At 36.7% G+C, this 26,616-nt stretch overlaps 3 protein-coding genes and 1 pseudogene across 3 annotated transcripts; 1 reads left to right on the forward strand and 3 right to left on the reverse strand.

Moving 5' to 3' along the window:
• Positions 1–7,522: 7,522 nt before the first annotated feature.
• LOC129308341 (nucleoside hydrolase 3-like) lies at positions 7,523–12,823 on the forward strand (annotated as a pseudogene).
• Positions 12,824–15,383: 2,560 nt separating this feature from the next.
• Positions 15,384–18,005, reverse strand: LOC129309177 (histidine-containing phosphotransfer protein 1-like). The gene is made up of 6 exons (XM_054950585.1): positions 17,678–18,005; positions 17,360–17,490; positions 17,010–17,078; positions 16,611–16,682; positions 15,789–15,861; positions 15,384–15,681 (listed from the first exon to the last, which is right to left on the reverse strand). The coding sequence occupies exons 1-6, from the start codon at positions 17,735–17,737 to the stop codon at positions 15,622–15,624; spliced, it is 465 nt and encodes a 154-aa protein (XP_054806560.1). The 5' UTR covers positions 17,738–18,005; the 3' UTR covers positions 15,384–15,621.
• A 1,471-nt stretch (positions 18,006–19,476) lies between these two features.
• Positions 19,477–22,657, reverse strand: LOC129309561 (receptor-like cytosolic serine/threonine-protein kinase RBK2). Its single transcript, XM_054951173.1, has 9 exons — positions 22,374–22,657; positions 21,936–22,039; positions 21,451–21,846; positions 20,904–21,155; positions 20,640–20,794; positions 20,454–20,533; positions 20,202–20,337; positions 19,959–20,108; positions 19,477–19,891 (listed from the first exon to the last, which is right to left on the reverse strand). Exons 1-9 carry the CDS (start codon positions 22,397–22,399, stop codon positions 19,694–19,696), a joined length of 1,497 nt encoding a protein of 498 aa, XP_054807148.1. The 5' UTR covers positions 22,400–22,657; the 3' UTR covers positions 19,477–19,693.
• Positions 22,658–23,147: 490 nt separating this feature from the next.
• LOC129309562 (uncharacterized protein At4g15545) lies at positions 23,148–26,317 on the reverse strand. The gene is made up of 9 exons (XM_054951174.1): positions 25,735–26,317; positions 25,583–25,651; positions 25,270–25,326; positions 25,037–25,103; positions 24,662–24,757; positions 24,313–24,528; positions 24,092–24,134; positions 23,591–23,669; positions 23,148–23,500 (listed from the first exon to the last, which is right to left on the reverse strand). Exons 1-9 carry the CDS (start codon positions 26,017–26,019, stop codon positions 23,408–23,410), a joined length of 1,005 nt encoding a protein of 334 aa, XP_054807149.1. The 5' UTR covers positions 26,020–26,317; the 3' UTR covers positions 23,148–23,407.
• Positions 26,318–26,616: the final 299 nt, after the last annotated feature.

The following is a 26,616-nucleotide window of genomic DNA, read 5'->3' on the forward strand; positions in this document are numbered from 1 at the left end:
TAGGTGTCAACTTTTTTGCCTTAATGGATCTACCAATGCCTGTCACTGGAGAAACCTTTAAAAATACATGATCTCCTACTTCAAACTCTAATGGTCGTCTCCTTTTATCAGCATAGCTCTTCTGTCGGCTCTGAGCTGTTAGCAATTTTTGCTTAATCATTGCAATCTTCTGGGTGGTCTGCTCTACAATTTCTGGACCAATGATACTCCTCTCACTTAATTTTGTCCAACACAAAGGCGATCTACACTTCCTTCCATACAAGGCCTCATAAGGCGCCATCCCAATACTAGAATGATAGCTGTTATTATAAGCAAATTCAGCTAATGGCAAATGATTATCCCAACTACCTGGTAGTTCAATGGCACAAGCTCTCAACATGTCCTCCAAAGTCTGGATCGTCCTCTCTGTTTGTCCATCTGTTTGGGGGTGGTATGCGGTGCTAAAACTCAGTCTGGTACCCATAGCCTTCTGTAGCGCACCCCAAAAGTTTGAAGTGAACCTTGGGTCACGATCTGACACAATTCTAGAGGGTATACCATGAAGTCTAACTATCTCCTTAATGTATATCTCAGCAAATTTCTCTAATGTAGAGGTAAACTTGATCGCCAAAAAGTGAGCCGATTTGGTGAGTCGGTCTACTATCACCCAAATAGCATCCTTACTCGAGGGTGTTCTTGGCAGTCCAGTGATGAAATCTATGGAAATATCATCCCATTTCCACTTTGGAATATCTAACGGTTGCAATGTTCCAGCTGGCTTCTGATGTTCTATCTTTATCTTCTGACACGTTAAACATCTAGAAACAAATTCAGTTACATCTTTCTTCATTCCTGGCCACCACCAACCTCGCTTCAAATCATGGTACATTTTAGTTATACCGGGATGAATTGTATATTTGCTCCTATGAGCTTCTTCTAAAAGGATATTCCTCAATCTTGGATCATTAGGTACACAAACTCTACCTTTATACCTCATCACTGTGTCCTCAGAGATGGTAAAATTTGGGGCCTTACCTACCACCATCTCCTTCCTTATATTCCTTAAGTAGTCATCACTCTGCTGTGAGACTCTGAGATCTTCCCAGAATTTGCTCTCAAAGTCTGCTACCTGGAGTGCGGCCATTTGATGTTCAATCACATCTACTGGAACATCATGAAAACTGTTCCATAAATGATATTCATGAACCATCAAATGTGCAGCATGAATAGTCTTTCTACTTAAGGCGTCAGCTACCACGTTAGCCTTACCTGGATGGTAATGTAATTCAAAGTCATAATCCTTCAGAAATTCCATCCATCGTCGCTGCCTCATATTAAGCTCTTTTTGATCAAATAAATACTTCAGGCTCTTATGGTCACTGAAGATTTGAAACTTAGATCCATACAAGTAGTGTCTCCATATCTTCAGAGCAAACACAACTGCAGCTAACTCCAAATCATGAGTAGGGTAATTTTCCTCGTGTGGTCTCAACTGTCTGGAGGAATAGGCAACCACTCGGTCATTTTGCATCAAAACACATCCTAAACCCTTTAAAGAAGCATCAGTGTACAGAGTGTACGGCACCACAGGGTCAGGAATAGTCAACACTGGAGTAGTGGTTAACCTCTTTTTCAATTCTTGAAAAGCAGCTTCACATTTGTTAGTCCAAATAAATGGGGCATCCTTCTTAGTCAGCTTAGTTAAGGGCATCGCAATTTGCGAAAATCCCTTAATAAAGCGACGATAATAACCTGCTAAACCTAAAAAGCTTCGTATCTCTATAACAGATTTTGGCTGTTCCCACTTCATCACTGCATCAATCTTGCTAGGATCCACCGCAACTCCATCTCTGGACACAACATGGCCCAAAAACTTTACTTCTTGGAGCCAAAATTCACACTTGTTTAATTTGGCATAAAGCTTATGTTCCCTCAAAACTTGCAAGACGATTCTTAAATGCTCACCATGAGCCTCCTCATCCTTTGAATAAATAAGAATGTCATCAATAAACACTACTACAAACTTATCTAAATAGGGTCGAAAGATCCTATTCATGTAATCCATGAATACCGCAGGAGCATTCGTAAGTCCAAACGGCATCACCATGAATTCATAATGCCCATATCTCGTCCGAAATGCTGTCTTAGGTATATCCTCTGCTCTCACTCTCAATTGGTGGTACCCTGACCTTAAGTCAATCTTTGAGAAAACTGCGGATCCCACAAGCTGATCCAGCAAATCATCGATTCTCGGAAGTGGATATTTGTTCTTGATGGTTACTTTGTTCAATTGTCTATAATCAATGCACAATCGGAGGCTTCCGTCCTTCTTCTTTACAAAAAGGACTGGAGATCCCCAAGGTGAAACACTCGGTCTGATGAAACCCTTCTCAAGTAGCTCTTCAATTTGCTTTTTCAGTTCCGCTAACTCTGAAGGGGACATCCGATAAGGAGCCTTAGAAATTGGCCCTGTACCGGGTACCAATTCAATTGAGAACTCTACCTCACGCTTTGGGGGTAAACCGGAGACTTCGTCTGGAAATACATCCGCAAATTCTTTGACAATTGGGATATTCTTCACGCCTTCATCAATCTCAGCTTGGATAGAGAAGAAAACCATGTAGGCCTGGCAACCCTTCTTCATACATCTATCAACTTGCGCCGCCGACAAGAAAACATGATCTTGAGTCTCGACTGGGGTCACCGACAAAGAAGATAAAGACACACTCCTCTCTCTACAATCTAGGATAGCACCATTTGCAGCCATCCAATTCATTCCCACAATTACATCCATACCTCTCAGTGGTAGGATAATTAAGTCCATAGTTGTTTTCCTATTTTTAAACTCGACCACTAGGTTAAGGCATGCCTTAGCAGTCCTCACAGATTCTCCCGCAGGAGTAGACACATTCATATCAAAAGGTAAAATACACACAGGCAAATCAAGGTTCTTTACACAAGTTTCAGAAATAAAAGAGTGTGTAGCACCCGAATCAAATAGTGCAACAATATCATGATGAAGGATTTTGATGTTACCTCTAATGGCATCTGGGGAGTTCATGGTGTCCTGAGTAAGAGCAAACACACGGCCAGAGACAGTAGGATGTTGGGAAGGGTTCTTCATATTTGAGCCCTGGTTGTCCCCACAAAACTTTGCAATGTGACCGGGTTTCCCACAAATGTAACAGACCCAGCACTGTCCGAAATGACGACGCCCGCATTTAGTGCACTGTTGAGAGCTCGCTGTACTCGGGGCAGGGGTAGATATTGTTGGGCTCCTCTGTGACCCGTGATAACTACTATGATAGCTCCTCTGTCCTTGGCCCCTTTGAAATGGACCCTTCTGCCTTCCTTGGTTCCATGAGCTACTCGAACCCTGATGGTTCTTCTTCATAATGCCTCCTGTGGGTTGGGAATAGGTTGGGGTCTACTATATGAATACCCCCTCTTCTCTCTCTCAACCTCCCTCTTACTGCGAGCTACTACTTGTAATTTTATGCATATTTCGTCATAGTCTCGGATCAATTGCTCCCTCAATTCTGGTCTAGCCTTCTCCAATAAGCGCTTGGCCTTCTATCTAGAATCATCCCTATACTACAAGTATGTGGAGTATCTAGATAACTCCTGAAACTTAGCAATGAATGTGTCCTCATATAGGTTTCCTTGCTTAAGCATGGAACTCAGCTTCTTTCTCAGACCTTAACTTTGATGGAAAGTAATGCCTGAATAATTTTTTTAAACTTCCTCAGGTGAGTGTAGAATCATCCTTGGGCCCTACTGTTTCCCACCAATCTCTTGCTCCCTTCATTAGGAATACTAATGCTACTTGTACCTTCTAATTACTGGTGCATGTGACTACTCAAAGATGGACTCGAGTCTTTTCATCTATCCTTTACCACAGATGGTTTAATTACCATCAAATGTGAGAGGGTTAAACTTCCTAACAGTTTCCCACACATCAATAATGGTCGGTGGGGTTCTCTGTTCCTCTTACCTAGTCTCCTCCCTTCTAAGCTCATAATCTCTCGGAGTGGCAGGATGTGAGGAACTGCCTTCCCTTACATGACTCTCAACATGAGCCCTATCTCCATTCTCAGCGAACTTTATCTTTTAGCTCCGTCAACTCTCGTTCATATTTTGAACCTTGTCTGTTAACGTCTTTACAAGCACTCTCAATTCCGCCAAATCAGGCTCCTCATTTGGCGGTGGAGGTGGTGGGTGCTCATGTTGGGATCCTAAGTTACTGCGAGTAACAGGCATTTTCTCTCCCCTCCTAAAGGATACAAGATATAAATAATAAAATTAGCCTAGCTATATGGCCATACAATGAGAAGCACCATAACAAATATATTGCCAACCGACTATATGCAATGCACCACACATAATAAATACATATTAAATTCACACAAGTAATAGTTTCAAACAAAATTTAAATAAGTATTACTAAAATAGAGGCTCGAAACATGATGCTCTGATACCATATGTAACACCCTCAAATTTACAAGACCGATTTTTCGCAAATTATTAATTCAACAAATCATTTTTTTTTTACTTTCTTTTTTTCATTGAAACCTTATCATGGTAGAAAAATTTCTACCATGATACATCCAGACAATATACCACAGGTCTTAAAAATAATCTCAAAAAGGCAATGAAAAACAAGGGACAGACATAATCCTCTTGGTCATATAAATACTTTTAATAAAAAGGATTAGAGTTTACATGCTCCACAAAGAAGATATGTCCTAAGTTGGCACAAGATACATTGTATAATCCAAAATAAGAGGCAACGTAAAAGATGGTGTCTCATACACCATAGTTACACCTCTGGTGCTTTCTCGGCCGGACTCGCTCCTGTAAAAATATTAACCACGGGGAATGAGACTTAAAAGTCCCAGTAACCAAAAATTAATATGTAATGATGCATGCGGATGTAACTAATCATGCGATTGCTAAGTGGGCACACAAAACATTTAACCGAACAATATTTCAAACAAACCGAACAAGTATTTAATTGCATGACTGCACCTTATATCCTCCTTTCACCATGCTCGGACGCCAAATCACCCGGCCAAAGGTGAGTTGGACCAAGCGACACGCCACTCATTGGGTCCAATGAGGGCTTACCACGTGGTAATAATTAACCGAACAGAAATTCCCATTAACACCATACATTAAAATACCCTGACAAGTCATGCATCATTCAAATATCCAAACAGAAATATATCCGAACAATAATATCTCATCATGATAAACAAAAATAATTTTTAACCCACTTGGCAATAATTTCAAACAAGTATATACAGTATTTATTTTCAATAATTCATAATTTTTCCAAACAACAAAACAACACATAACCATTCACAAACACACCCATCACAACACATTAATAATGGTTACCTTGTGTCTTGAATAACAAGTTCCCCTTCACAACTCCTTTTTCACCACACTATCTTTGTCAATATAATCTACATAATTATTTCACAATACTATATATTAATTTTACATTAAAATAAATAACTCTAATTTAATAGTTAGAAAGTCTTAGATCTATAATCCATATTAACACTAATTTAAGATTTATGCCTCATTTAACTTCCCAAATTCTTTTCTAAAATTCTCGTACCCTAATAAACTATTTTTTTTATCCTCAAATCACTTCTAGTATCACAATTTCATCCTTCTATATTCTAAAAATTCGTCCAAAAATAAATAAAAATTTAAAATTATCCTGAAGCCTCAAATCACCTTTCTATAACCTCAAAAATACCTATTCATACTTAAATAAATATTTAATAATCATAGGTTTATCCCTACATCTCAGATTCCACATAAATTCAACCATATAGATCTAGATTTTAACTCAAAAATTCTTAAACATGAGTTTCAACCTCAAGAAAATATTCTATAATATTTATTATATCCCTAAGAGTTTTAACCTATATTTTTAATCCATCATATCATCAGATTAACTATCCTATAGAAAAATCCTAATCAAAATATTTACTCTATCCTACAAAATAATCATATCACTAGAAAGCTAATATTATTTAGAAAATAACTATAAAATTAATTTTGTAATTAAATAAATTTTTAAATGCTAATCTAAACAGGAAAGTTAGAACATACCTGAAGAAAAAGAAAATAATCCCCCTTGCGAGAAAACGCCGAGCAACGTGAGAGGAAGAGAGAAAAATAATATAAAAATGGGATTGTGGTCCCAAAATTATATTAAAAAAAACTATAGGTTTGAATTTAATTATTCAAAGCTTTGGGCCAAAGTTGCAATTTCCTCTAAATTGCATCTTAGCCTCTCATGCTTCCTAATGCACACACCCCCTCCTTTTTATACATGAAGGCACCTCTTCTCTTCCCTCATCTAACCAATGTGGGACTTAGAAACAACAACCTTCCACCCCCCTTTTTTTTTTGTTCCTTCTACCTTCTCTTTTTTTTAACACACAATAAAAAAATTATTTATGTATTATATCTTAACTAAATATTGCTTATGTGATTTTAAATTTAAATTTTTAAATTTATAATTAAATACCTAACCATAATATCATTTCTAAATAACCTCAAATAATATAAATTCCTATTATTATCATTTTTTTTCCTCAAAACCTATATTCCACATTTCTTTATTATATAAAAATCAGGATGTTACAGTATGACCTCAAAAGACCTAGATATCCTCTAGAATAGTGTAGAAAGCACTTGAAGTATTTAGATCATTCTTGGGATATCCTACTCTTGTACATTCTAGAAGTCTCCTTGTAAATATCAAGATATTACTTGTAGATATTTCTATAGAAATATCTAGAGATAAAATATACACCATTAAATCAAATCAATCCCAACCATCCATTAAGGAGGTGAGAATTTTTTAGAAAAAGGGGAAGGCCTATAAATACCCCCTCGCTCCTCATTTATAACCACTCAAGCAAAGTAATAAAGCTCTCAAGTTCATTCACTCAAACTCTCTACTCTCTACTTGTGCATCTAGCTCTCCTAAGTCTCTTTGCCTACTTTGTGGGTTCGGCTGACTTAGTCACGATCAAAAGGTTGATCAAGTTAAGTTCGACATGGTTCAAGAAAAGGTAAGTTTCAAGGCCATGACATGATGCTCCTCCATTAATGATATCCTGCCTTGTGGTTCTTCATATTCATAATTTAACAAACTTCACATTTATTAAAAAAATGTTAAGTTATAATCTTAAATTTTGAAATTGCAAATACACACACACACACCACATACATATATATATATCTTTTTAATTTTCTTTATAATTAATAACTGTAATAAATTGTTGTGTAGGAAGTTAGGGATTCAAATAATAATAAATATAACAAATAATTAAGAAATATTAATTACTCCGTGTTGATCTTACATTTAGAATTAAAATTTTTTTGGAACTTCTTCTTATATCGAGAACCAGAGAAATGCACAAGCTTCTCTGCTCCCGCCACGTGTCTATCATGCTTCAATAGTTGGGCTATTCTTAGTCTATGTATCAACAAACATTTTGAAAGGAAGGCTGATATGATGCTGCTTTCAGGGAGGCTCTGTGTTGCTGTAACATTGGTTATGGCGGCTCTTGTGGCCGTTGAAGGTACTCCTCGTCGTCTTCTTTGGGATAGCGACATTGATACCGATGATTTCTTCGGATTCCTTTACCTAATGAAGCTTAACAAATCAGAATTCGAATTGGAGGTGATTACACTTGCTACTTCATTTGTTTAGAAAGCTTTGATCCATAGCACTTGCAAACCAGTTTCGCTCATTTGTCAGTGATCAAGAATTCATCAATGCTGTGCCTGCCTGAATCTGCAGGCGATCACAATCAGTGCAAATGCATGGACTAATGCAGGGCATGCTATGGATCAAGTGTATGGCCTACTTTACATGATGAGTCCCGATGATATTGCCGTTGGAGTAGGAGGCGAATGTGGCATACTTGAAAATGGTACACCATTCTACCACATGTTGGTGGCTATTTTCCAATCAAAGATCAGGTATGCACTAGTAACACTACACTATACTACTCTGGTCAAGGTGACTCATTGTCTTCCTTTAATTAATAAGCATATAATAGAAAAGTTTAGGATGTCTTTTAACAAATGAAGCAATATAGTAACTTTTTTAAAGCATGTGAATGTCTCGAACACTTCATAAATCGGAACGGAGGAAGTATACAGTATCATTTTCACTTCTATGAGTAGTAGCGATTTCATTGAGTCCTATTGTTCACGATTCGTCATGAATAATGCGACTTTTTATGTATAATGCATTTGATGCCACTCGTCTTCAAGTTATGTTGATGCAGGGATTGACAACTGGACGAAGTTGCAGATACAGGCAGGCCATTCCCATTTGCAGGAGGGCGACTTGACGTTGATGCAAATTTTGGCCCCCGCAAAGCATTCCTTCCGCATGTATTTGGTTCATTTGCAATATAAAATATTCAAATTAATTTACAACAACAACAACAACAACAACAAGCCTTTATCCCACTAGGTGGGGTCGGCTACATGGATTACAAGACGTCATTGTGCTCTATCATTTATCAAGCTTTAGAAATATTATAATTAAGAGATCACGTTCAAATTTAATTTAGAAATTAAAAAAAAATTCTGAATCATTCGTATGTCATTTAGCATAATAAGTATGCCTTCTCCATTGTGCAGATGAGCATTCCTGCGTGGCCTTGTGAATCATTACATTTGAATTTTAAATGAAGCCACTAGAGAAACTATTAAAGCATGTTAAGTCTTGATTTCTGTATATAAAAATGCATCAAACTGTAAATGACTTCATAATGATCACTGATCAATTAATTCATCTGTTTTAAAGTGATTATATAGTCTAACCACTCACACCCATTATGGTTGCTGGTTTTGACATGAATCAGGGAAGAAGGAGGTACTCTCCCCTTCAACAGCCAACTGCTCAGCAAGTGCTGATGGACAAGATATCTGCAGGTCCCATAACTGTATGCATGACAGAAACACATACAAATCTTGGGATTTTCCTTACGAGTAACCCACACCTAAAGAAGAACATAGAGCATATTTACATCATGGTGGGTGGTGTAAGGTCAAGCAACTCAACTGGTTGTTGACTTAAAAATGCTAGCTCATCCTGCGTGCCACAGCAGTGTAGTGACCGTGGGAATATATTCTCAGATTACCACACTAATCCATATGCAGGGTTCAACATTTTTGGAGACCCTTTTGCAGCACACCAGGTCAGCTGCAAAAATAATGCCCATTGATAGTCACTTGAATGTTAATCACTTTGCTATTCATCTCATCATGGTTATAATTTATTTTACTGATATGCATAAATAAATAAATATATATATATATATATATATAGGTCTATAGCTTCTTGACGAGATATATTATCTCATTTTAGGTGATTCATTCTGATATTCCTATCACTCTCGGCCCTCCTGATGCAACCAACACAATTCCCATCAATAAGGCTTTCTTTGATGAATTTGAAAAGAGCCAGGACACATATGAGGCAACAATACTGCCTCAAGTCATTGAAAATGGCTCGTGATACTTAGCTTGATGGCCATTTCTGTACGGTAAATTATTAATTGAATTTGTTCGAGCGTGTGTTTTTTCACTTGTTAACATCTGGGTAGCTGAAGTCAAATGGATTAACAATAACAATGACTTATTTGGCAGGGTTATTTTATGTGGGACCCTTTCATGAGTGGTATAGCAGTCTCAATCATGAGTAATTCCCATAACATTGATGGAGAAAATGAATTTGCTGAAATGGAGTATGTGAACATAACTGAAATTACTTCCAATGAACCTTATGGGGTATATGATGGCTCCAATCCAATTTTTGATGGCTAAAAAGTTCCTAAGTTTAATTTGAAGGTAGGTGGAATGCATAGTGGTCGTGTTCAACGAAGGCTTAGAGATCCACCGTGCTTCGTGGAGAATGGGTAGGGAAAATGCATGGTAATTACTTTTTTTGTTTGTTTATACACTGAAATCCATGTAGTCAAAGTTTGCTTCAATTTGTATATTAATATGCTGTCTTTAACAATGTGATCTATAGGATGGTTAAACAGCGGAGGTAAATGGTTCAGGCTCAGTAAGAGTGCTTCTTGCCACAAAAGCAAAGCCTAACCAAGATGCTGGAAGCCCACTTGACAGGGAATATTACATAAGCTTCCTGAACGTGAGTCGCATTTTGGTGTATTTTTCTGGTTCGACACGATTATATGAGAATAATAGGCTTCTTTATTGTGATTCATACTCCAATCTTTTCCAGGAATCTCTTAATTATCTAAATAACAAGTATTTGTCTTATTTTCTGAGGGTCCCAGGCTCTAAAGAAACAACAAAATTCTGGGCCATTCAACTTACACTACACAGTTTCCTTACTACGAAGAAGTAACTCACAAGCCTGATTTTCAACATAGAAGACCGGGGAAACCTGTTGTGTTTGACATGGACATGAGTGCAGGAGACTTTCTTGCTCTATTTTATCTTCTAAAAGTTCCTTATGAAGTTATCGACCTCAAGGTAGTTTGACCCGTCATTATTATTGCTTCTTTGAATCTTCAAAAACCTTCCCTGTCGTGTTTCAATTGGACATGAATGAATTGAAGTCATATTGCACTTGCTACTAAGAGACACCAGTTTAACCCTTTTATTACCATAGATGTTCTCTCCATGGCAAGATTCCAAGAGAAAAATTCACCTCTAAATCTGATGTGGGTTCTCTGTACCTTTTTGGTCAGGCAATTACTGTGAGCCCAAATGGATGGGCCGATGCTGCAACAATAGATGTGGTGCATGACCTACTGCACATGATGGGTCGTGATGATATCCCAGTAGGTCATGGAGATGTGTTTGCAACGGATTCAAATTCATTCTTATCAGATGTTGATGCCTGCAATTATGTTGAAGCTATTCCACAAGGGAGTGGAGGGTTCTTGGATTCTGACACTCTTTATGGTCTTTCTCGTGATCTGCCTCGTAGCCCCAGAAGGTGCTTTCAGTTACTTTCTTTAACATTATTGATTTATTATTATGCATTAGAATCATTTGAAATCATATTGGTTATGCAGAGGATGAAAAGCGCTATTACTGCTAAAGAGTTAACTGGAATCTGTCATGTAAGAAAAATGGAAGCATTTGAATTTTTCTGAACCAACAATGAACCATGACACTTCAAGATATACCTCAGGTGTACTGCAGAAAACGAAGTTTGGAGCTCCCAGGGACACTGATCATCCTGAACTTAGACAACCGCCAGCTATGGAAGTCTAGGAGTCTATATGGCCAACAATCAAACAAGGGTCTAAGATTACAGTGCTAACCAATGGACCTTTGACTAATTTGGCCAAGGTCGTATCAGAGAAAAACATCAGCTCTCTAATTCAGGTCAGTTGATTTATCCATATACTTCTCACTGTGAAATACTTGGAAATTAATTCGACAAAGATCAGCCCGTTAACAGTCCTGGTAAAGTTTTGTAGTCCTCAGTACAAAAGTATTTTATAGTGATCAAATGACAGAATGAGCTCAAAATTTTTACAGGAGGTTTATATAGGAGGGGGACATGTGAGCGAGAACGGAAAAGACAAAGGAAACCTATTTTCTGTAGCTTCAAACCAATATGCAGAGTTCAATATGTTTTTGGATCCTTTAGCTGCCAAGACAGTATTTGAGTCTGAAGTGAATATCAATCTCATTCCATTGGGTTTCCAGTGTGAAGCTAGCAGCTCGTTTTCAACCATGTTAAGATGGTTGCGTGCAGCAGAGAAAACACCTGAAGCTGTCTTTGCCAAGCGTTTGTTGTCAAGGCTATACCGCTTGAAGCCAACCCACCACAGATATCAACATATGGTAAAGAAACTTTTCAGCCATCCTTCATGTTATAGCTTAGCTCTGCAGTAAAAGTTGACAAGTACCAAGCCCAGTAGATTAAAACCAAATTCAGTATAAACAGACATTTAACTAGCTATATCAGAAGTCAATCCTGCTGCGAAGTAAGCCTAGCATGATTCATGATCAATTGGGTTTAACAATCTTTTGTAGATTTAGTCCACCTAAAAATTTTCTTTCATTTTTTATAGATATGCTTCTTCTTTTTTTCAAAGATTCTTAGATTGACTAAATCAGTCATGGATAGTAGACATTTAAGCATATGAAATCCATCTGTTACTATCTTACGTGTCCATGTGTCCATTCATTGTTAGCTTTAGTTTACTCATTTTGGTGACTGGATCTACTGAAGCGTCTAACAGTTCTAATTTATTTCATAAAATTCATGACTTGGGTTTTCCCCATTCTTTGTAGAACATTAGAACCGATGTTGCAACTTGGCGAAGGATATTATCGCAATATACACCACTCCTGCAGAAGCAGTTTAACTAGAAGCATAGTGTGTTTTTCATTTAGCAGAACATTATGTTATTGTTATCATTCGTTTCTGCTATTTAATCTGTTTTTGTGCAATGAAATTCTGTAACGGGACACATTCTTGGGGGAAATTCTGGGTGCAGTTGTCTTAGCTGATGGCCGTTCCAGTGTTGATGCAAAAACTGAGATCAAGCCACTTAAAGTCATAGCTGAAGGTTTCATATCCTGTGATGGGTCAATTGTTGTAGATGATGAACAAGGAAAACCAGTCCAGATTTTAAAGCATGTAGATGCTGAGAGTTATTATAAACTGTATGCACAGAGACATGGTGATGAGAACCAGATAGCCAAGGTAGGAAGCTTCGATGAACAGAGAAGAAAATGGAGGCATCCTTATTGAGAGAAGTGACAGCTGTATATCATGTTAACAAAAATGCACCTTTAATTTTTTTAATTTTATACAAGATTCTATTTTGTTTTTTTAAGTTTATAAAATATTTTTTTAATCTTCTAACCCTATCATTAACAAAAAATACCAATTTTTAATTTTAAATATTAACAAAATATTTTAAATATTAAAATATTAAGTTTAATTTTTTAGAATAATATGATTGGTATAAAAAATTATCATCTGAGACTAACAATATTAGGTGTTAGGGTTAAGAATTGGAAATATACATTATAAAATGAGAAACTGACAAAAAAATCTAAATATGCAAGTGACAAGGAGATTTCACAAAATGATACAATTCTTTTAAAATATCCGAAAACATTTTTTGCATTAATAATTTTTGGTGAAATGATTAAAATACGTAAAAACTCTGGCTTAAAAAAAATTATCAATAATTATTTTAGCTTAAGTAATGATTTTTTTTTATAATAATTATATCGAAACAAGCAATTACAATTTTTCTATGCAAATTTTTATTTGATAAAATTCAAGTGAGATAAATATTAGTGAGTACTTTAATTTAAGCAATAATTTTTTTTTTGGCAATAACTAAAACAAAACAAACAATTATAACTTCTCTTATATAAATTTTTGCTTCACTAAAGTCAAAACGTTGTAAATACATGTAATTATTTTAGTGTAAGTAATGATTATTTTTTTCTAACAATAAATAAAATGAAACATACAATTACAACTTCCTTAATGCAAATTTTTACTTCACTGAACAAATTTAAAAGATTTTAATTAGTTGTTTCATTCTAGTAATTATAAAAAAAAATAATCATCACTTAAATTAAAATAATAATAATAAATATTTATTTTTTTGAAGGCTAGAGCTATTTTTTTAAATTTTAAACTAGGAATATTTTATTCATTTTATCAAAAAAAATTAACGTCAAAAAAGTCTTTTTCATCTTGCATGGAAATTTTTATGTCATTTTCCCTTACGAAATTAAAAAATTAAATTAAACTTTTATAAAGTTAGAATACAAAAGAATACTTTGCCGCTATTTTCTATTAACTTGTCAAGTATGCACTTTGTATGTTAGTGTTTATAAACCAGATTAATGAGTAATCAATTCTCGAGCCCCATTCTCTCTGTCCCGTAATCTGTTTGAAGAAGAGCACTTGGCTACTATTTTCTGCCAAAAAGTTATGCATCTTTTCTTCTTTATGCCAAAGTGCTGTCAATGGTGTCACTAAAATATTGTTGGAGATAGACTTTTGGAGGGTTTCTTTACTTTTTTGGAGTAAAGAATGTGAAGCCTTTTCTTTTTGTTAAAGAAGCGCGAGGATTCGACGTTGGGCAATTTTGATGATCACGCTCAATCAATAATGAAAGATTCTTTCCGTGTGTCTCTGTCATGGCCCCAGTAGCTGATTTGACACCATTGTCTGATGGAGTTTGAGCGTGATGCCGATAAAATATAAATGCGCAACAAGACAAGAATCTTCAAACATGTTATTATGTTGGTCGCAAACTGCGAAAATGCTGTTGATTATGCTGATATTAATTGAAGGTAGTCAATAAAGTTATCTAAATGACAAAATACTCCCTAGTCCCTCCGTCTCAATCTATCTACTTACAAGATTTTTTTTTTTTTGATAAAATTACACAATTGAATAAAATTTATTAAATGTAGTTTATAATCTCAATTTTCCTGTACCATTTAGAGAGGGAAAAGGAAATTTATTTAAGAAATAAAATAACGAAAGATAAATTAAAATAATTACTATTAATTAAATTTTATTTTTAAAAAAAAGTCCTATTTTTAACGATACCAAATTATCACAAAACATGTCATATAAAATGGGACCCAACGAATAATACCAAGGGTTTTGATGACAATGAAAGGGACTATGACTATCACAAAAATGCTTCTTCTTCTTCTTCTTCTTTTTTTGAGAGAATGCTTAAATCTGATCTAATTGCAATAGCAAGAATTGTACGAGCAATATTATATATATATATATATATATATATATATGTATATGTATATGTATATGACTGGATGGATGGAATCAATCCACTGCCAAACAAAAGGGGGGCCCCAGGGGCGTGGGGAGTGTGAAGACAGAAATCATGCATGGCCGAAAGATAGGATAATATGAAGCTTTTGTTTGTTTTTTATTTGCAGACAAAGGAAGGGTACAATGCAATCTCTTATCTTTCTACTGTAACTGTCAATAATTTTACTATAACTTGAATTAAAAAAAAAAGTAATTTTATACAACTTCTCTTTTTTTCATTCATTCTTAATGAGCTCGAGTTACCGCAAACAGTTTCGTACAACAAGCTCAGAAATAATCTGGAAAGAAGTCAACAATTTACATCTAAATTCATTTTCCAACAAGTTTCTCTATCTTCCGTTCACTGCAAACACTTTATTTCCTCACAAGCGTTTAAAGAAAACAATTAATTAAGCTGAACTCCTCACACGTTAGAAAGAGCCAAGAAACTAATGAAACCTTAAGTCAAGTACTATATAGTTGGTCCCTCGGGATTAATAATAATTTAATATGTTAAATTCTCATGTATGTACTTGTATAAAAATTATATTTTCAAGGGCTTTTCTCATCAAAATTTTCTTGGAAGAGTTCGCATATAAGCTGTTCAGACAAGTAGTGATTAAATTACAGGGCATGGAATCCTCTCTTCGTTGAAACTCGTACAATCACAGTTACAAGCTTTCTCTATAACTCATACAATAGAATCTTCAAAGAAGAAGAAGAAGAAAAACGAGGATCATTAAGACACTCTTACACGCTTTCTCTACAACTTCATCCACTCTTTACAAACTCAGTTCCATCAAAGGAATTGACCCGCCAGCTCCAACAATCTGTTGCTCAAGCTGCAACATAAACAATTCAAACAATAATTGTAAATTACAGCATCCCACAATATACAATACACACACTACATGTTTTCTAACCAGAGAAACAATTTCTTAAAAGTTACCCCAAGCAGAGTTTCGAGTTTAGATTTGGCAAGGCAGTACTCTTGCTTTACTTGTTGCAGGCATCCCAAGCACCTGCAAGTAAGTTTTCCATTATCATAATATTAGAATGTAAAAAAAAAAAAAAAAAATCTCACATTTAAAAGATTAGAAAATGGATCATGATATATAAAGCTTAGGAAGTATCTAATTAAATAGCTTAAGCTATTTTGGTGAATTATACTATTTTTAAGCATACTTAATATTAATATAAAAAATCTAACCTGGTATCATGAGTCATTTGATTGGGCGACCAAAAAAAAAAGGAAAAAAAATTGAAAGATGAAAAAAAAAATACAACAAGAAGTTTAAAAAGAAAAGAAAAGAGAGAAGAAGAAGAAGAAAAAGGAGAATAAATTGAATAAATCAAAGGCCTCTGAAATTAAAAAAAGTACAAGCTCAGGCAAGAAGAAGAAAAAAAAAAATAGTAGAGAGAATATTAGAATGTAAAAAGAAGTCCCACATCTAAAAGATTAAAAAATGAATCATGATATATAAAGCTTAGGAAGTATCAAATGACTTAAGCGATTTTGATGGAGTATACTATTCTTAAGCATACTTAATATTAATATAAAAAATCTAACACATAACATAATTCTTTTCAGCATGTGTTAAAAATTGGTGTTGAACAAACACTACAGTTGTATATACATAAAAACTTTCAATCTTGGCATGTCTCAATGTCTTCCTGTTTACGAGGTAAGTGCTGGTTCATTCCAAAACCTTAACTTCTCAAAACCTTTTCCGGAGTTAAAAATCAGTTAGTCAGAAGAAAAACATCTTACGCATCTACGTTCTGTTCCTCACAAAAGCTGCGGAAAGCAATGCAGGCATTCTTGACCCTTTGAGCGCCTATGCTGTGAGCCACAAACACAAATTTGTCAAAGCATAACCAAAGAAGAAGATAGCTATAGATGATCCAATTAAATGACTTTATGCATTTTTTCCTCTTTTAGCTGTTCCTAAATCAGTCCTCGTACATATGCAACTTGATTAGTCTTTGTAGGCTCATGTATAACTTCTCTTCTTTGGCAACCAACTTCTTTTTGGGTAGCCATCTAAAGGCAATCAATGATTGCACTAAAGAAACTCTTTAAATCATTGCTGTAAAGGGTTTGATAACTTTGATCCACATCCTGTGATAATTTTTTTTTTTTGGGGGGAGGGGATATTAAAATTTATACCTTGAGCTGCTACCCTTCAACTGGTGAACATGAGCATCAACTTTTTTAAAATCAATTACTTTCTGATCTCTGCATAAAAAAGAAGGGGGAAAAGGCAGAATAACATGAAAACTCTTTATTTTTCCAAGGTGTTAGCAGTAAGCAGCATTCTAATGAGAGACTTTTATTAGAGCAGGTAAAAGGTGCCAAAAAGGAATTCATTTCAAACTTAAATGAAACATCAGTACTAAATTAACTATTGTATATAACAAACGCTCACTGTTTCAGTGAGTCATAAGAACTCTTACCACATCAGGAACTGGTTCGATTAACTTCGGTTATCAAGCAAGAGAAAAATTATGGAAACTCACAGAGCATTGGTGAGATCAGTGAGAAGCCTCTCAGAATCTTCAAAGAAGAGGGACACAACTTCAACAACAAATTCAGGGTTGGCCTCGTCTTGTAGTTGCTTGAGTTGTAAGAACTGAGCATCAAGGAAGCCCTTTTCGCCCCATAAAACAGAAAATAACAAGACGCATAAGTCACAACTAAAACCAACACAGACATAACAAAAGAAGAAAACAACCCAACAAGGAGAAACAGATCCGGTCACAAACAAACAAAAAGCAAGAACCCCATGTGAGAATAATCCCAATTTTCAGAGTGCGATAGGGCAGTAATATTGATACCTCGATGAACAAGGATTTCATGCAGTCGACCCACTGTCTCTGCATCTGACCCACCTCCATGGTTTGAGTGACCCAGCCGAGAAATGGGAGTGTTGAAGTTGAGAAGTTGAAGTTGGAGGAATTATTGCTCAATCAATGGGACTTTAAATGCAGTGAAACCTTTGAAAGAGATGGATGAGAGAAGCAAAATCCAAGCTTTTTGTTGCCGCTGGGCAATGGGTGTATGGATTTGCGCTATTCTTGTTTGCGCTGTGCAGGAGAAAAGAAATAGGGACCCACCAACCTTTACCATTAATGGGAATTTGCAAGCCGCTTTGGGCAATTTAGTGCCGTCTCACGACCCCTTCCGCTCTTCTTACGAGCGTGCATAACAAATATGGGCTACCCATTTAATTATGGGAGCTTATTTTTTTTTAATTTAATCTTTTAAAATATAAATATATTCAATCTATGAAACTTGTTGCGTTTTGCTGAGTGGTTTTTATAATTAATAAAAATGTCCTATGTATCCGTTTAGACATGTTTGAATGTTTTTTTCCTCAATTGGTATCGCGGAGGCTGTTACAGTTCACAGATGATTAATTAGTCGTTAAAAAATTGTGACTTTTATGGAAGTTTGATTAAAGCATTTAATTTTTGGGGAAAAAAAAATCACATTTGCAAATTTAAGGAGTCAGTGATCATGTCAACGTTCATGCACACACTTCGGCTTGAAAAGAAATTTACCCTCTGCCGCTCTGACCCTCTCTCACATACACAGACCAAAAGACGAATTTTAATTTTAGTGGAAGAATAAAGATGCTTAATCAATTTGATACTAATGGTATGAAATTCGTTTTTAGTGTCAAAAATGTCATTCTGCCTTCTTCTAACTCAGAAAAAGTTACAGGATCATTGGTATAAATACTCGTACAAGTTTTCTGGTAAAGATAACATAGAATATGCCTTGCTTTCCAAAACATATTATATACGTGGTAAGGTCGAGAATCCAAACCTCACAAAAACACTTTATTTATTAAGTTATAATTATCAGGAGGAATAACGGCTTTATGGACCAGCTGTGGTTGTAAGTAGGGGTTAAAAGAACTATTTTCTTAATAATACCTACAACATGATAAGATCATGGAAAGGTGGGCACAGGTTCTTGTTGTGGCATCTCACCTAAAGTTGAAGGAAAAAAGAGTGGCTGTGATCCTCTCCACCTGCCCAATTTTGTACGCGCGTGTGCGTGTGAGAAAGATATGAGAGTTTGCTAAGCACAACAAGGTCATCTCCAACTTTTGTGTGATCCTCTGTCATTGGTCCCTCTGTTTCTAGGAGGATCACATTTCCACCACAAATACCACTTGGCAAAGTTGAATTAGAAGAGGGACAACATGTTCACTTTTGCTTCAGCATGCTGTTCAATTAGTACAGTCACACCATGTTCTTGTGTTCAGTTCTTCCGCAGCGTTGCCACATTGCCTTTTCTTTCTTTGGTTATATAAATCTCTCTTCAAATTCCGCATGGCTGAGGTTGCATTCTAACCTATATTTTCTATATATATATATATATTTTTTTTGAATATTATAGTAAACTTTTAATATGTACAACATAATAAATTGTATAATAAAATAAATTATTGTTTATATTTTTAAAATAAATTATAGTTTTATCATTGCTCAACAATGTTCACAAATAAAAAATATCCTTTCTTTATTTAAAGACTCAATCTGTGCTTGCTCAAGCTATCATATTTATACCATATCTGGTTCTTGCTAAAAGGATAAATCTATTTAAAAAAAAAAAGAGTAAGGAATAAATAAATTAGTAGTAAATTATGATATTGGGCGGGCCCCAATGAACTTAAAAAAATGCAAACAGCTCTACGGCCGATAATCAGATGGGCTTGGCTTTACACACACAACATTCACTAACATTGCATGACCGGTTCAGCCTCAATGGAACCGAGCTCACACATCTATTAAACGTCAAGCCCTTAGGCAAGTTATGTGAATCGAAGGCCATATTTATTTCTACTTGTGGGCATTTTCTTCGTTCAAAGAGTCAAAGCCGTCTGAACTGGTGTCTCGATTCATGTCATTCAAAAACTTGGTTGAGTTGTAATCCTCTGCGTCTAGCAGCTCTACAGAATACGTCCTCCTAAGTTTTGACTTTTGCCGCTCCATTACGAACTTCAAGCCCCCTTCGTCCCGTTTCAGAGTCTTCAATACCTGCTTATTCATCCAAATCAGCCAACAATGTACGAGGAATCATCCTTTGTATACAAGTACAACTTACCTGGCTCATGTGTGGTCGCTCAATTGAACACTGCTCTATACACAATGAAGCCGTCATTACAACAATTTTCATCTGTTCTTCATCATACGCATTGCGTAGACATGGATCCACGAGCTCTTTGATTTTATCTACAGATAGCAAAGGTTTTGCCTGCAAAAATTTGTATATTTGATATTCTCAATGTTAATAAGCCATTCCCCCAGAAAAATCTCAGCATTGGGCTGCACAGTAGAGGAAACTTACCCACATCACCAAACTTTTCTGAGAGCTGTCCAGAGCCTGTCGTCCTGTAATGAGCTCCAATAATAACACTCCATAAGCATACACGTCAGTCTTTTCGTCAACTATACCATGCATGAAAAATTCCGGAGGAAGATAACTGTTATAACACAAAAGGTGACGGAACCAAAAGAAAAACGGTCAAAAAATGGGTGGAAGGAAAGTTCTTTCATTTAAAACACACAGAAACTTTGTTATGCTTTTAGATGAACAAACCCAAATGTGCCTTCAATTTTATCCACGGTATGGTGAGTCCATTGGTCAGGTAACCACTTTGCAAGCCCAAAATCAGATACCTGTTGTGAGATTGAAAGTTAAGAAGTTGATAATATATGAAAACTCTCCATATATTGTTGCAAAATGAGGGCACCATAGTTAGCTGTGTGAAGCTTAAAACGTTACCTGAGGTTCAAAATCCTCTGATAGCAGAATATTAGCAGCCTTGATATCTCTGTGAATGATCCTTCTTTGACATCCCTCATGCAGATATTGAAGGCCCTCAGCAGTCCCTAAAGCAACCTTAAATCTCACGTTCCAATCCAGTCTCTCTCGGGGTCCTAATGCCATGCGAGGGAAAAGATCAATGAGTTTGATCTTCTGGAAACTCTTTAGGTTTCTTTTACACACACATACACACATTCAAACTTTTCAACATGGAAAACAGACCATAAAGAATGCCTGCTAGGCTGCCATGTGGAGACAACTGAAGAACAAGAAACATTCCCCCTTCCACGCCATAACCAATCAATCTGGCAATATTGGGATGATCAACATGCACTATAATACCAAGTTCAGACAAGAAATCAGCTGTCATTTCTTCTTGGCTTCCTCTTGTTAGCCGTTTGATTGCAACATACGTCCCGTCTTCCATTTTTCCTTTGTAAACCTCAGCATAACCTCCCTTCCCAATCAACAACTCTTCATAAGGGGAAAAATGCAGAAGCAGTATATCATCAAGCAAGCAACAACTAATATAAGTATGAAGCGGATAAATTCATGGGGTTTTCTTTAAATACTGCATTAGCGATTTTAAGAAATTAGAACAAAACTATATATGAGGCTCCATTGATAGCTTAAACCTCCAAGTTCAACTAATTTTGGATATAATATCAAGTATAGAGATTTTGTTCAGAATAGCTTAAGCTTTTAAGTTGAATTAATCCTTCACGGGCTAGTTAGAAAATGAACAGACTATAGATAAAGGAGTGGATACCATCGCTGAAGTCTTTGGTGGCAGCTTTGAGCTGTGTAAAGGAAAAATTTATCCATGAAGACTTAAAGCAGTAAAAATCTGGATCAAGAGAAGGAGCTGGAACTGAAGAATGTAGGCCAGGGATGAGGTCTTCCTTGATTCGTTTAACTGTTCTTCGGGTGAGTTTGGGAATGTTTTTAGGTGGATGAGCGAAGCGCATGTGGGATCCTTTCTTCATGAAACGAAGCAAGCCACGCCACTGAGCATTGTTTGCAGCATCTGCTAACTCTGAATCGGAAGTGCTGGCATTGGAAGGAAGGGCTTCACATTCTAAACTTCCCCGGCAGTCCTCAGGCATGTCCCTGCTAGCAGGCCACTCGGCTGAACCTTCTTCTTTAATGTATAAAGAATTCAAGTCTGAAATTGATTTTTCACAATTAGCACCATTTGGTTAGTACAATGGACAATCTATGTTCAGATATTTAAAAAGAAGAATTGCAATTTACCCAATTCTCTTATGGAATCAGAATACCCAGTCCGAGCCCTTCTGCCTTTTGCATTAGTCTTCTTCTCTTTTGAGTCCCCCTTTTCTAATTCCAAGGATTCAGCGCTGCCAATATCATCATCTTCCTCAGCAAAATAACAATGTGACAAAATGAAGCAAAAAAAGTTAAAAGTACCCATAGAAATATATCTATCTCGAGGCTACATCGACGACAAGGACTAATGAGACACAATGTCCAGGCCTGCCTGCGTGCCCCGCAAGTTACCCACATTGGTTCAACCACCGAATTACCAGATTCAACCAAAAAATTGACAAATTCGGAACAATTCAATGATGCATGCGTGAAATGGGATTTGAGGATTGCATCAATAAAACATAACAGCGACGCGACGATGAAACCGCGAAAGGGAAATGCAGACATAGAAAAGAGAAAAGTTACCCCGGGGAACGACGATCGTGGTCCATGGCTGTGCAGCGAAAACCTAAACAGAAAGGATCCCAAAGAACATGGGAATGGAGGGGACAGAGGGAGGAGGATGAAAGGAGGAGACCCGATAGTAGCGGCTGGCATTGATTTGTGTGTTGTCTTCTTAATACAGCAACGACTTCATTTCATAATGTTGTTATTAACCTCACCGATTTTTCTTGCTCAATTAACGGCTTCTCTTACCCCATTTTCCTTCCTCAAAATGCCTTATTCACTCATTACTTCATTGTCTCCATTTCAATATCCTTTATTTCAAAATGCTTTTCTGACAATTTCTAAATTACAACCAACTATTCATGTATTTATTTGCGATCCATCGCCAAAAACTACCTGTCATGTATAAAAAAAATAATTTTATTAATTTAATTTACTCTAATTCTGCACACGTGCTGTCTCTTGATACGAATAATAGATCGGATTAAAATTCTAAGAACATTTGATTAAATGAATGTTCATGATTTTATCACAGGCGCCGAATGCTTGGGTGTCCAGTAGAATTATACATCTATATTTCTCTACATTCATATTGCCACCAATGAATCAAAATCAGACGCATTTATCATAGCTTAATTTATTTAACAGCTCAAATTCTCTTAAATTCAGAAAATTTTAGAGAGTGAACTTTCGAAGGTAATTTACCCTTCGGTGCAACTTCGAGTTCAATTTATTCTTTGATTTAGTCACAAGGGTAACACTTTAGAAGCTTTGCTTGTCGACACTGATAGATATTTATGAAGACGATGCTCACGTATTATTATCATCATCATCTTAATACATAATACAGAATGTAAACTGCTTCTTCACTATTATCGAGAAAACCAATGGCCGCACAACAAAAGGCATTCCTCATATTCAAAGAATAGTTTATCACACCACATTGAACATGTGATTTACACTAAGGGGAAAAATACTAAACGAGACAGAGTACAGTAAGCATCATCACTTGTTTACAGATTCTGAAATTGAAACTTCCTCTGGCAATGTCGTCAATGAACGTTGCGAGTAATCAATCCCTCAAATATAGCATAGAGGTCCTTGTTTTCCGGCCCAAATATCTCATCAGCTTTTCGCAGTGTCTCCTGCAATTTTGCCCCACAAAATGGCCATAGCCAAGGTGAGCTTTGCATATATTAGAGCATTAAAGTAACAAAGTGTGCCGGAGAGACTACCTCTTTGGTTTGTTTATGGGAATTCAGTTCCTTAACATTGGCTAGGAATGCACCAAACTGCTCATAAGACAAACGGCTCCTGATAACCAACACAAAGTGATCATTCAATGCAAAACTCCAAGTTTGTTAACTATTAACAACAAAAAAATTCAGATGCTGTTCCATTACTTCATGCTCAGATAAGAAAAATTTTGAAAGACAACCAACGGATCCATTTAAATTGACAACATTTTTTTTTTTTTTATCCTCCAACGCTTAGTTTTGCAATGCGTTGTCCCTAGATGGATCAAAGAGAAGCATGGTGGATCCTGCGTAGAAGCTTCCAAATTACAGGACCAGAAATATGCATGAATGCTTATGACTTCTACGAACGAGCACACAACTATAAATGGTCAATGTGAAAGCTAATGATGACGATGTTGTTAGGTAGGTGTTTTTATTTTTTGCCAGCCTCAATTCATGATTCCAATGCATTCATGGATCAAATACAAATGCCCTCACCTGACTTGGCGAAAGAACTCCTTCCCATCCACCCTTGTTCGTCCTACAGCAAAACAAAAGAGAATAACCAGAGAGTACATAGATTAAGCAACCATTGCTGCAGATGATGCAAGGTCTAATAAAGAAATTCGCTACACAGAGACGCTGCGTTGGAAAAACTTCTGTGAAGAGTTGAAACATGCGCTAGCACAGAGAAACTACAGCAGAGTTGGAAAACAAACCAGTTTGCGATGCTGTGTCAGAGCTTGACAATGAACCTTGACCCGAGGACAAAGAAGTTGAAAATGAAATCGAATGTCTCCTTGGTGACACAGGTTTAGATGTTCTTGTTGGTGATACTGATGCAGATAAACTGGGGGGAGAACCAGGAGGAGTTATCCGAGGAGTGCTAGCTTGGGATGCTAAGAGGACACCATGTGATACTCGAGGTCTAGTTGCTGCGACATCATGATACACATGCAAAATTATAACGGTTCAATCTTCAGGAATCCACACTGAAAGCAGCCATATTGACAAAACAAATGAAAACCATGAATTGCCATATAGATAATAGTAGTGCAGACTACATACCATCAGCCTCACGATCTTCAGCAAATGAATATCCTGTATCAGAGATATTGGTTCTCATGGAAGAAGTTCTAGAAGGTGGTAACGAGGCATCATCATCTGTAATGGAATGGGAACTTTATCAAAAACCAAAATGATAACAAAGTGCCTGTGCAATACAACTTGTCCATGACGAGTTGAGAATCTCAGCTTCAGATTGTTGTCTATTATTGACTTCCCCATCGAATTCAAACTCAAATTGAGGCCCCAAATCTTTAAATTGGTTCACTCAAAGATGAAGCATAACAAAACATTAAAACTACATATCAGCCATTCTAAGCCAACAATGATGTCAGAATTCGCCTACAAGAAATGCGAGTCAAAAAACATTTGAAGTACCTCCAAGCGATGCGGAAGTCAGACTATTTTGACTTTGTATTTTAGCAACAATATCCGATGCTCCTCCCTACGGCAAACAGTAGGACAAGCCATTAGCTAATTCAAACCATATCCAGTACTATACATTGTAGACACTAGAGAGACGCAATAAGAAACAAAAACCAGCCACCTTATTCCACGACAAGCACCTCTTAATCACAGAAAATAGCATAATTTAGTTAATAACAACTTACAGAATTTTCTTCATCCTCTTGAAGCGATTGCATAAGCGTCCTTCTGAAAACCTCCAACTGCAAACATTACAGTAAGACCCCATAAGTCCAGCGATCACCCACATTCTACACGGTAGAGACCTTATAACATAATCACTCAACTAGCCCTTCCCATTTCATTTAAAACCTCAACAGAAACAAAGGGCTATGCAGACGATAAAATTACTAAATCAAGCAGATTCAAGGTTAAAACATGTCACTCCGATTTCGCAACTGTGTGTGATAATCAGAATTCAAAAATCGAATTCCATAGTAAGGCTTGGCAAATGGGCACCTTGGAGACATCTCGATTGAGCTTTTTCACGGTATTAGAAAGCAAAGCGTTATCCTTAAGCAAGCTCTCCTGCACAGAATTTAGGCACAAATTAGATAAAAACAAATTCAACTGGGGCATTAGGGTGGGGGGGACCCAGTTCGAGACGGGACTTTATCTTGGTCGGCTCGGACGAGCTTATCAGCGGTTTCGGAGAGGGAGGCGTCGAGGGATTCGACGTGGGACTGAAGCTCGGCGATGAGAGAATCTTTCTCGGCGAGCTTGGCGCGAAGGGCGGAGGCTTCTGATTCGAGGGCGTTGACACGCGTCGAGAGGGCAATGGAAGTAATCCTGCGGGCCACGTCAAGCTGCTCAAAAGGATCCGTTGGCAGAGCTTGCAGCACCTCCTCGGGAAGATCGAAGTTTGAGACACCCGATTCCGGTTCATCCGCTAACATTTCCGTCGAAACTGTCAAGCTGCCTCACTGAGTCACTCCTACTTTTTCCGTTGGCTTGTACTTCTTGTCTTTTCTTGCTTTTATAAAATATAGTAAACTGTCCTCATTCCATTCCCTTCTTCTTCACCAAAGTCCTCTGCTTTTGAATCATGTAACAGTGTTGGTCTGCTCACCTGGGTGAAGGAACGAATTTTGATAAGGATTCGGTGTCAACAAGGGAATTTTTTTCATAGGATCAGTTGTGTCTGTCCCAACCCAAAAGATGTGGCTGGTAGACAAGATTTGTGGTTCGAATGGATAGGGCCCTTGGAGCACAAGACAAAATATATTCGTGGTTTGTTATTTTATTATTATTACTTTTTTTTTTTTTTTGGTAAGTAGCTCCGCTCGTTGCCCCATGTCACACGCCCACGCCCATAATAATTTTCAAATGCAAGCCGAACGCTGCTCGAAATACTCGAAAACGTGTTTGCTGTGTCATTCAAATCGATGTTGCACCTTCGGTGGTTCTAAAGGGATCACATTTCACGTCAAATCGATGTTATTCTCTAAGACCAATCAAACTCGATGACCAATATTGAACATAACAGTGAGTTG

Source organism: Prosopis cineraria, unplaced genomic scaffold, assembly GCF_029017545.1.
Source record: "Prosopis cineraria cultivar Desert tree isolate PC_DT_omini unplaced genomic scaffold, ASM2901754v1 PC4, whole genome shotgun sequence".
NCBI classification, from domain to species: Eukaryota; Viridiplantae; Streptophyta; class Magnoliopsida; order Fabales; family Fabaceae; genus Prosopis; species Prosopis cineraria.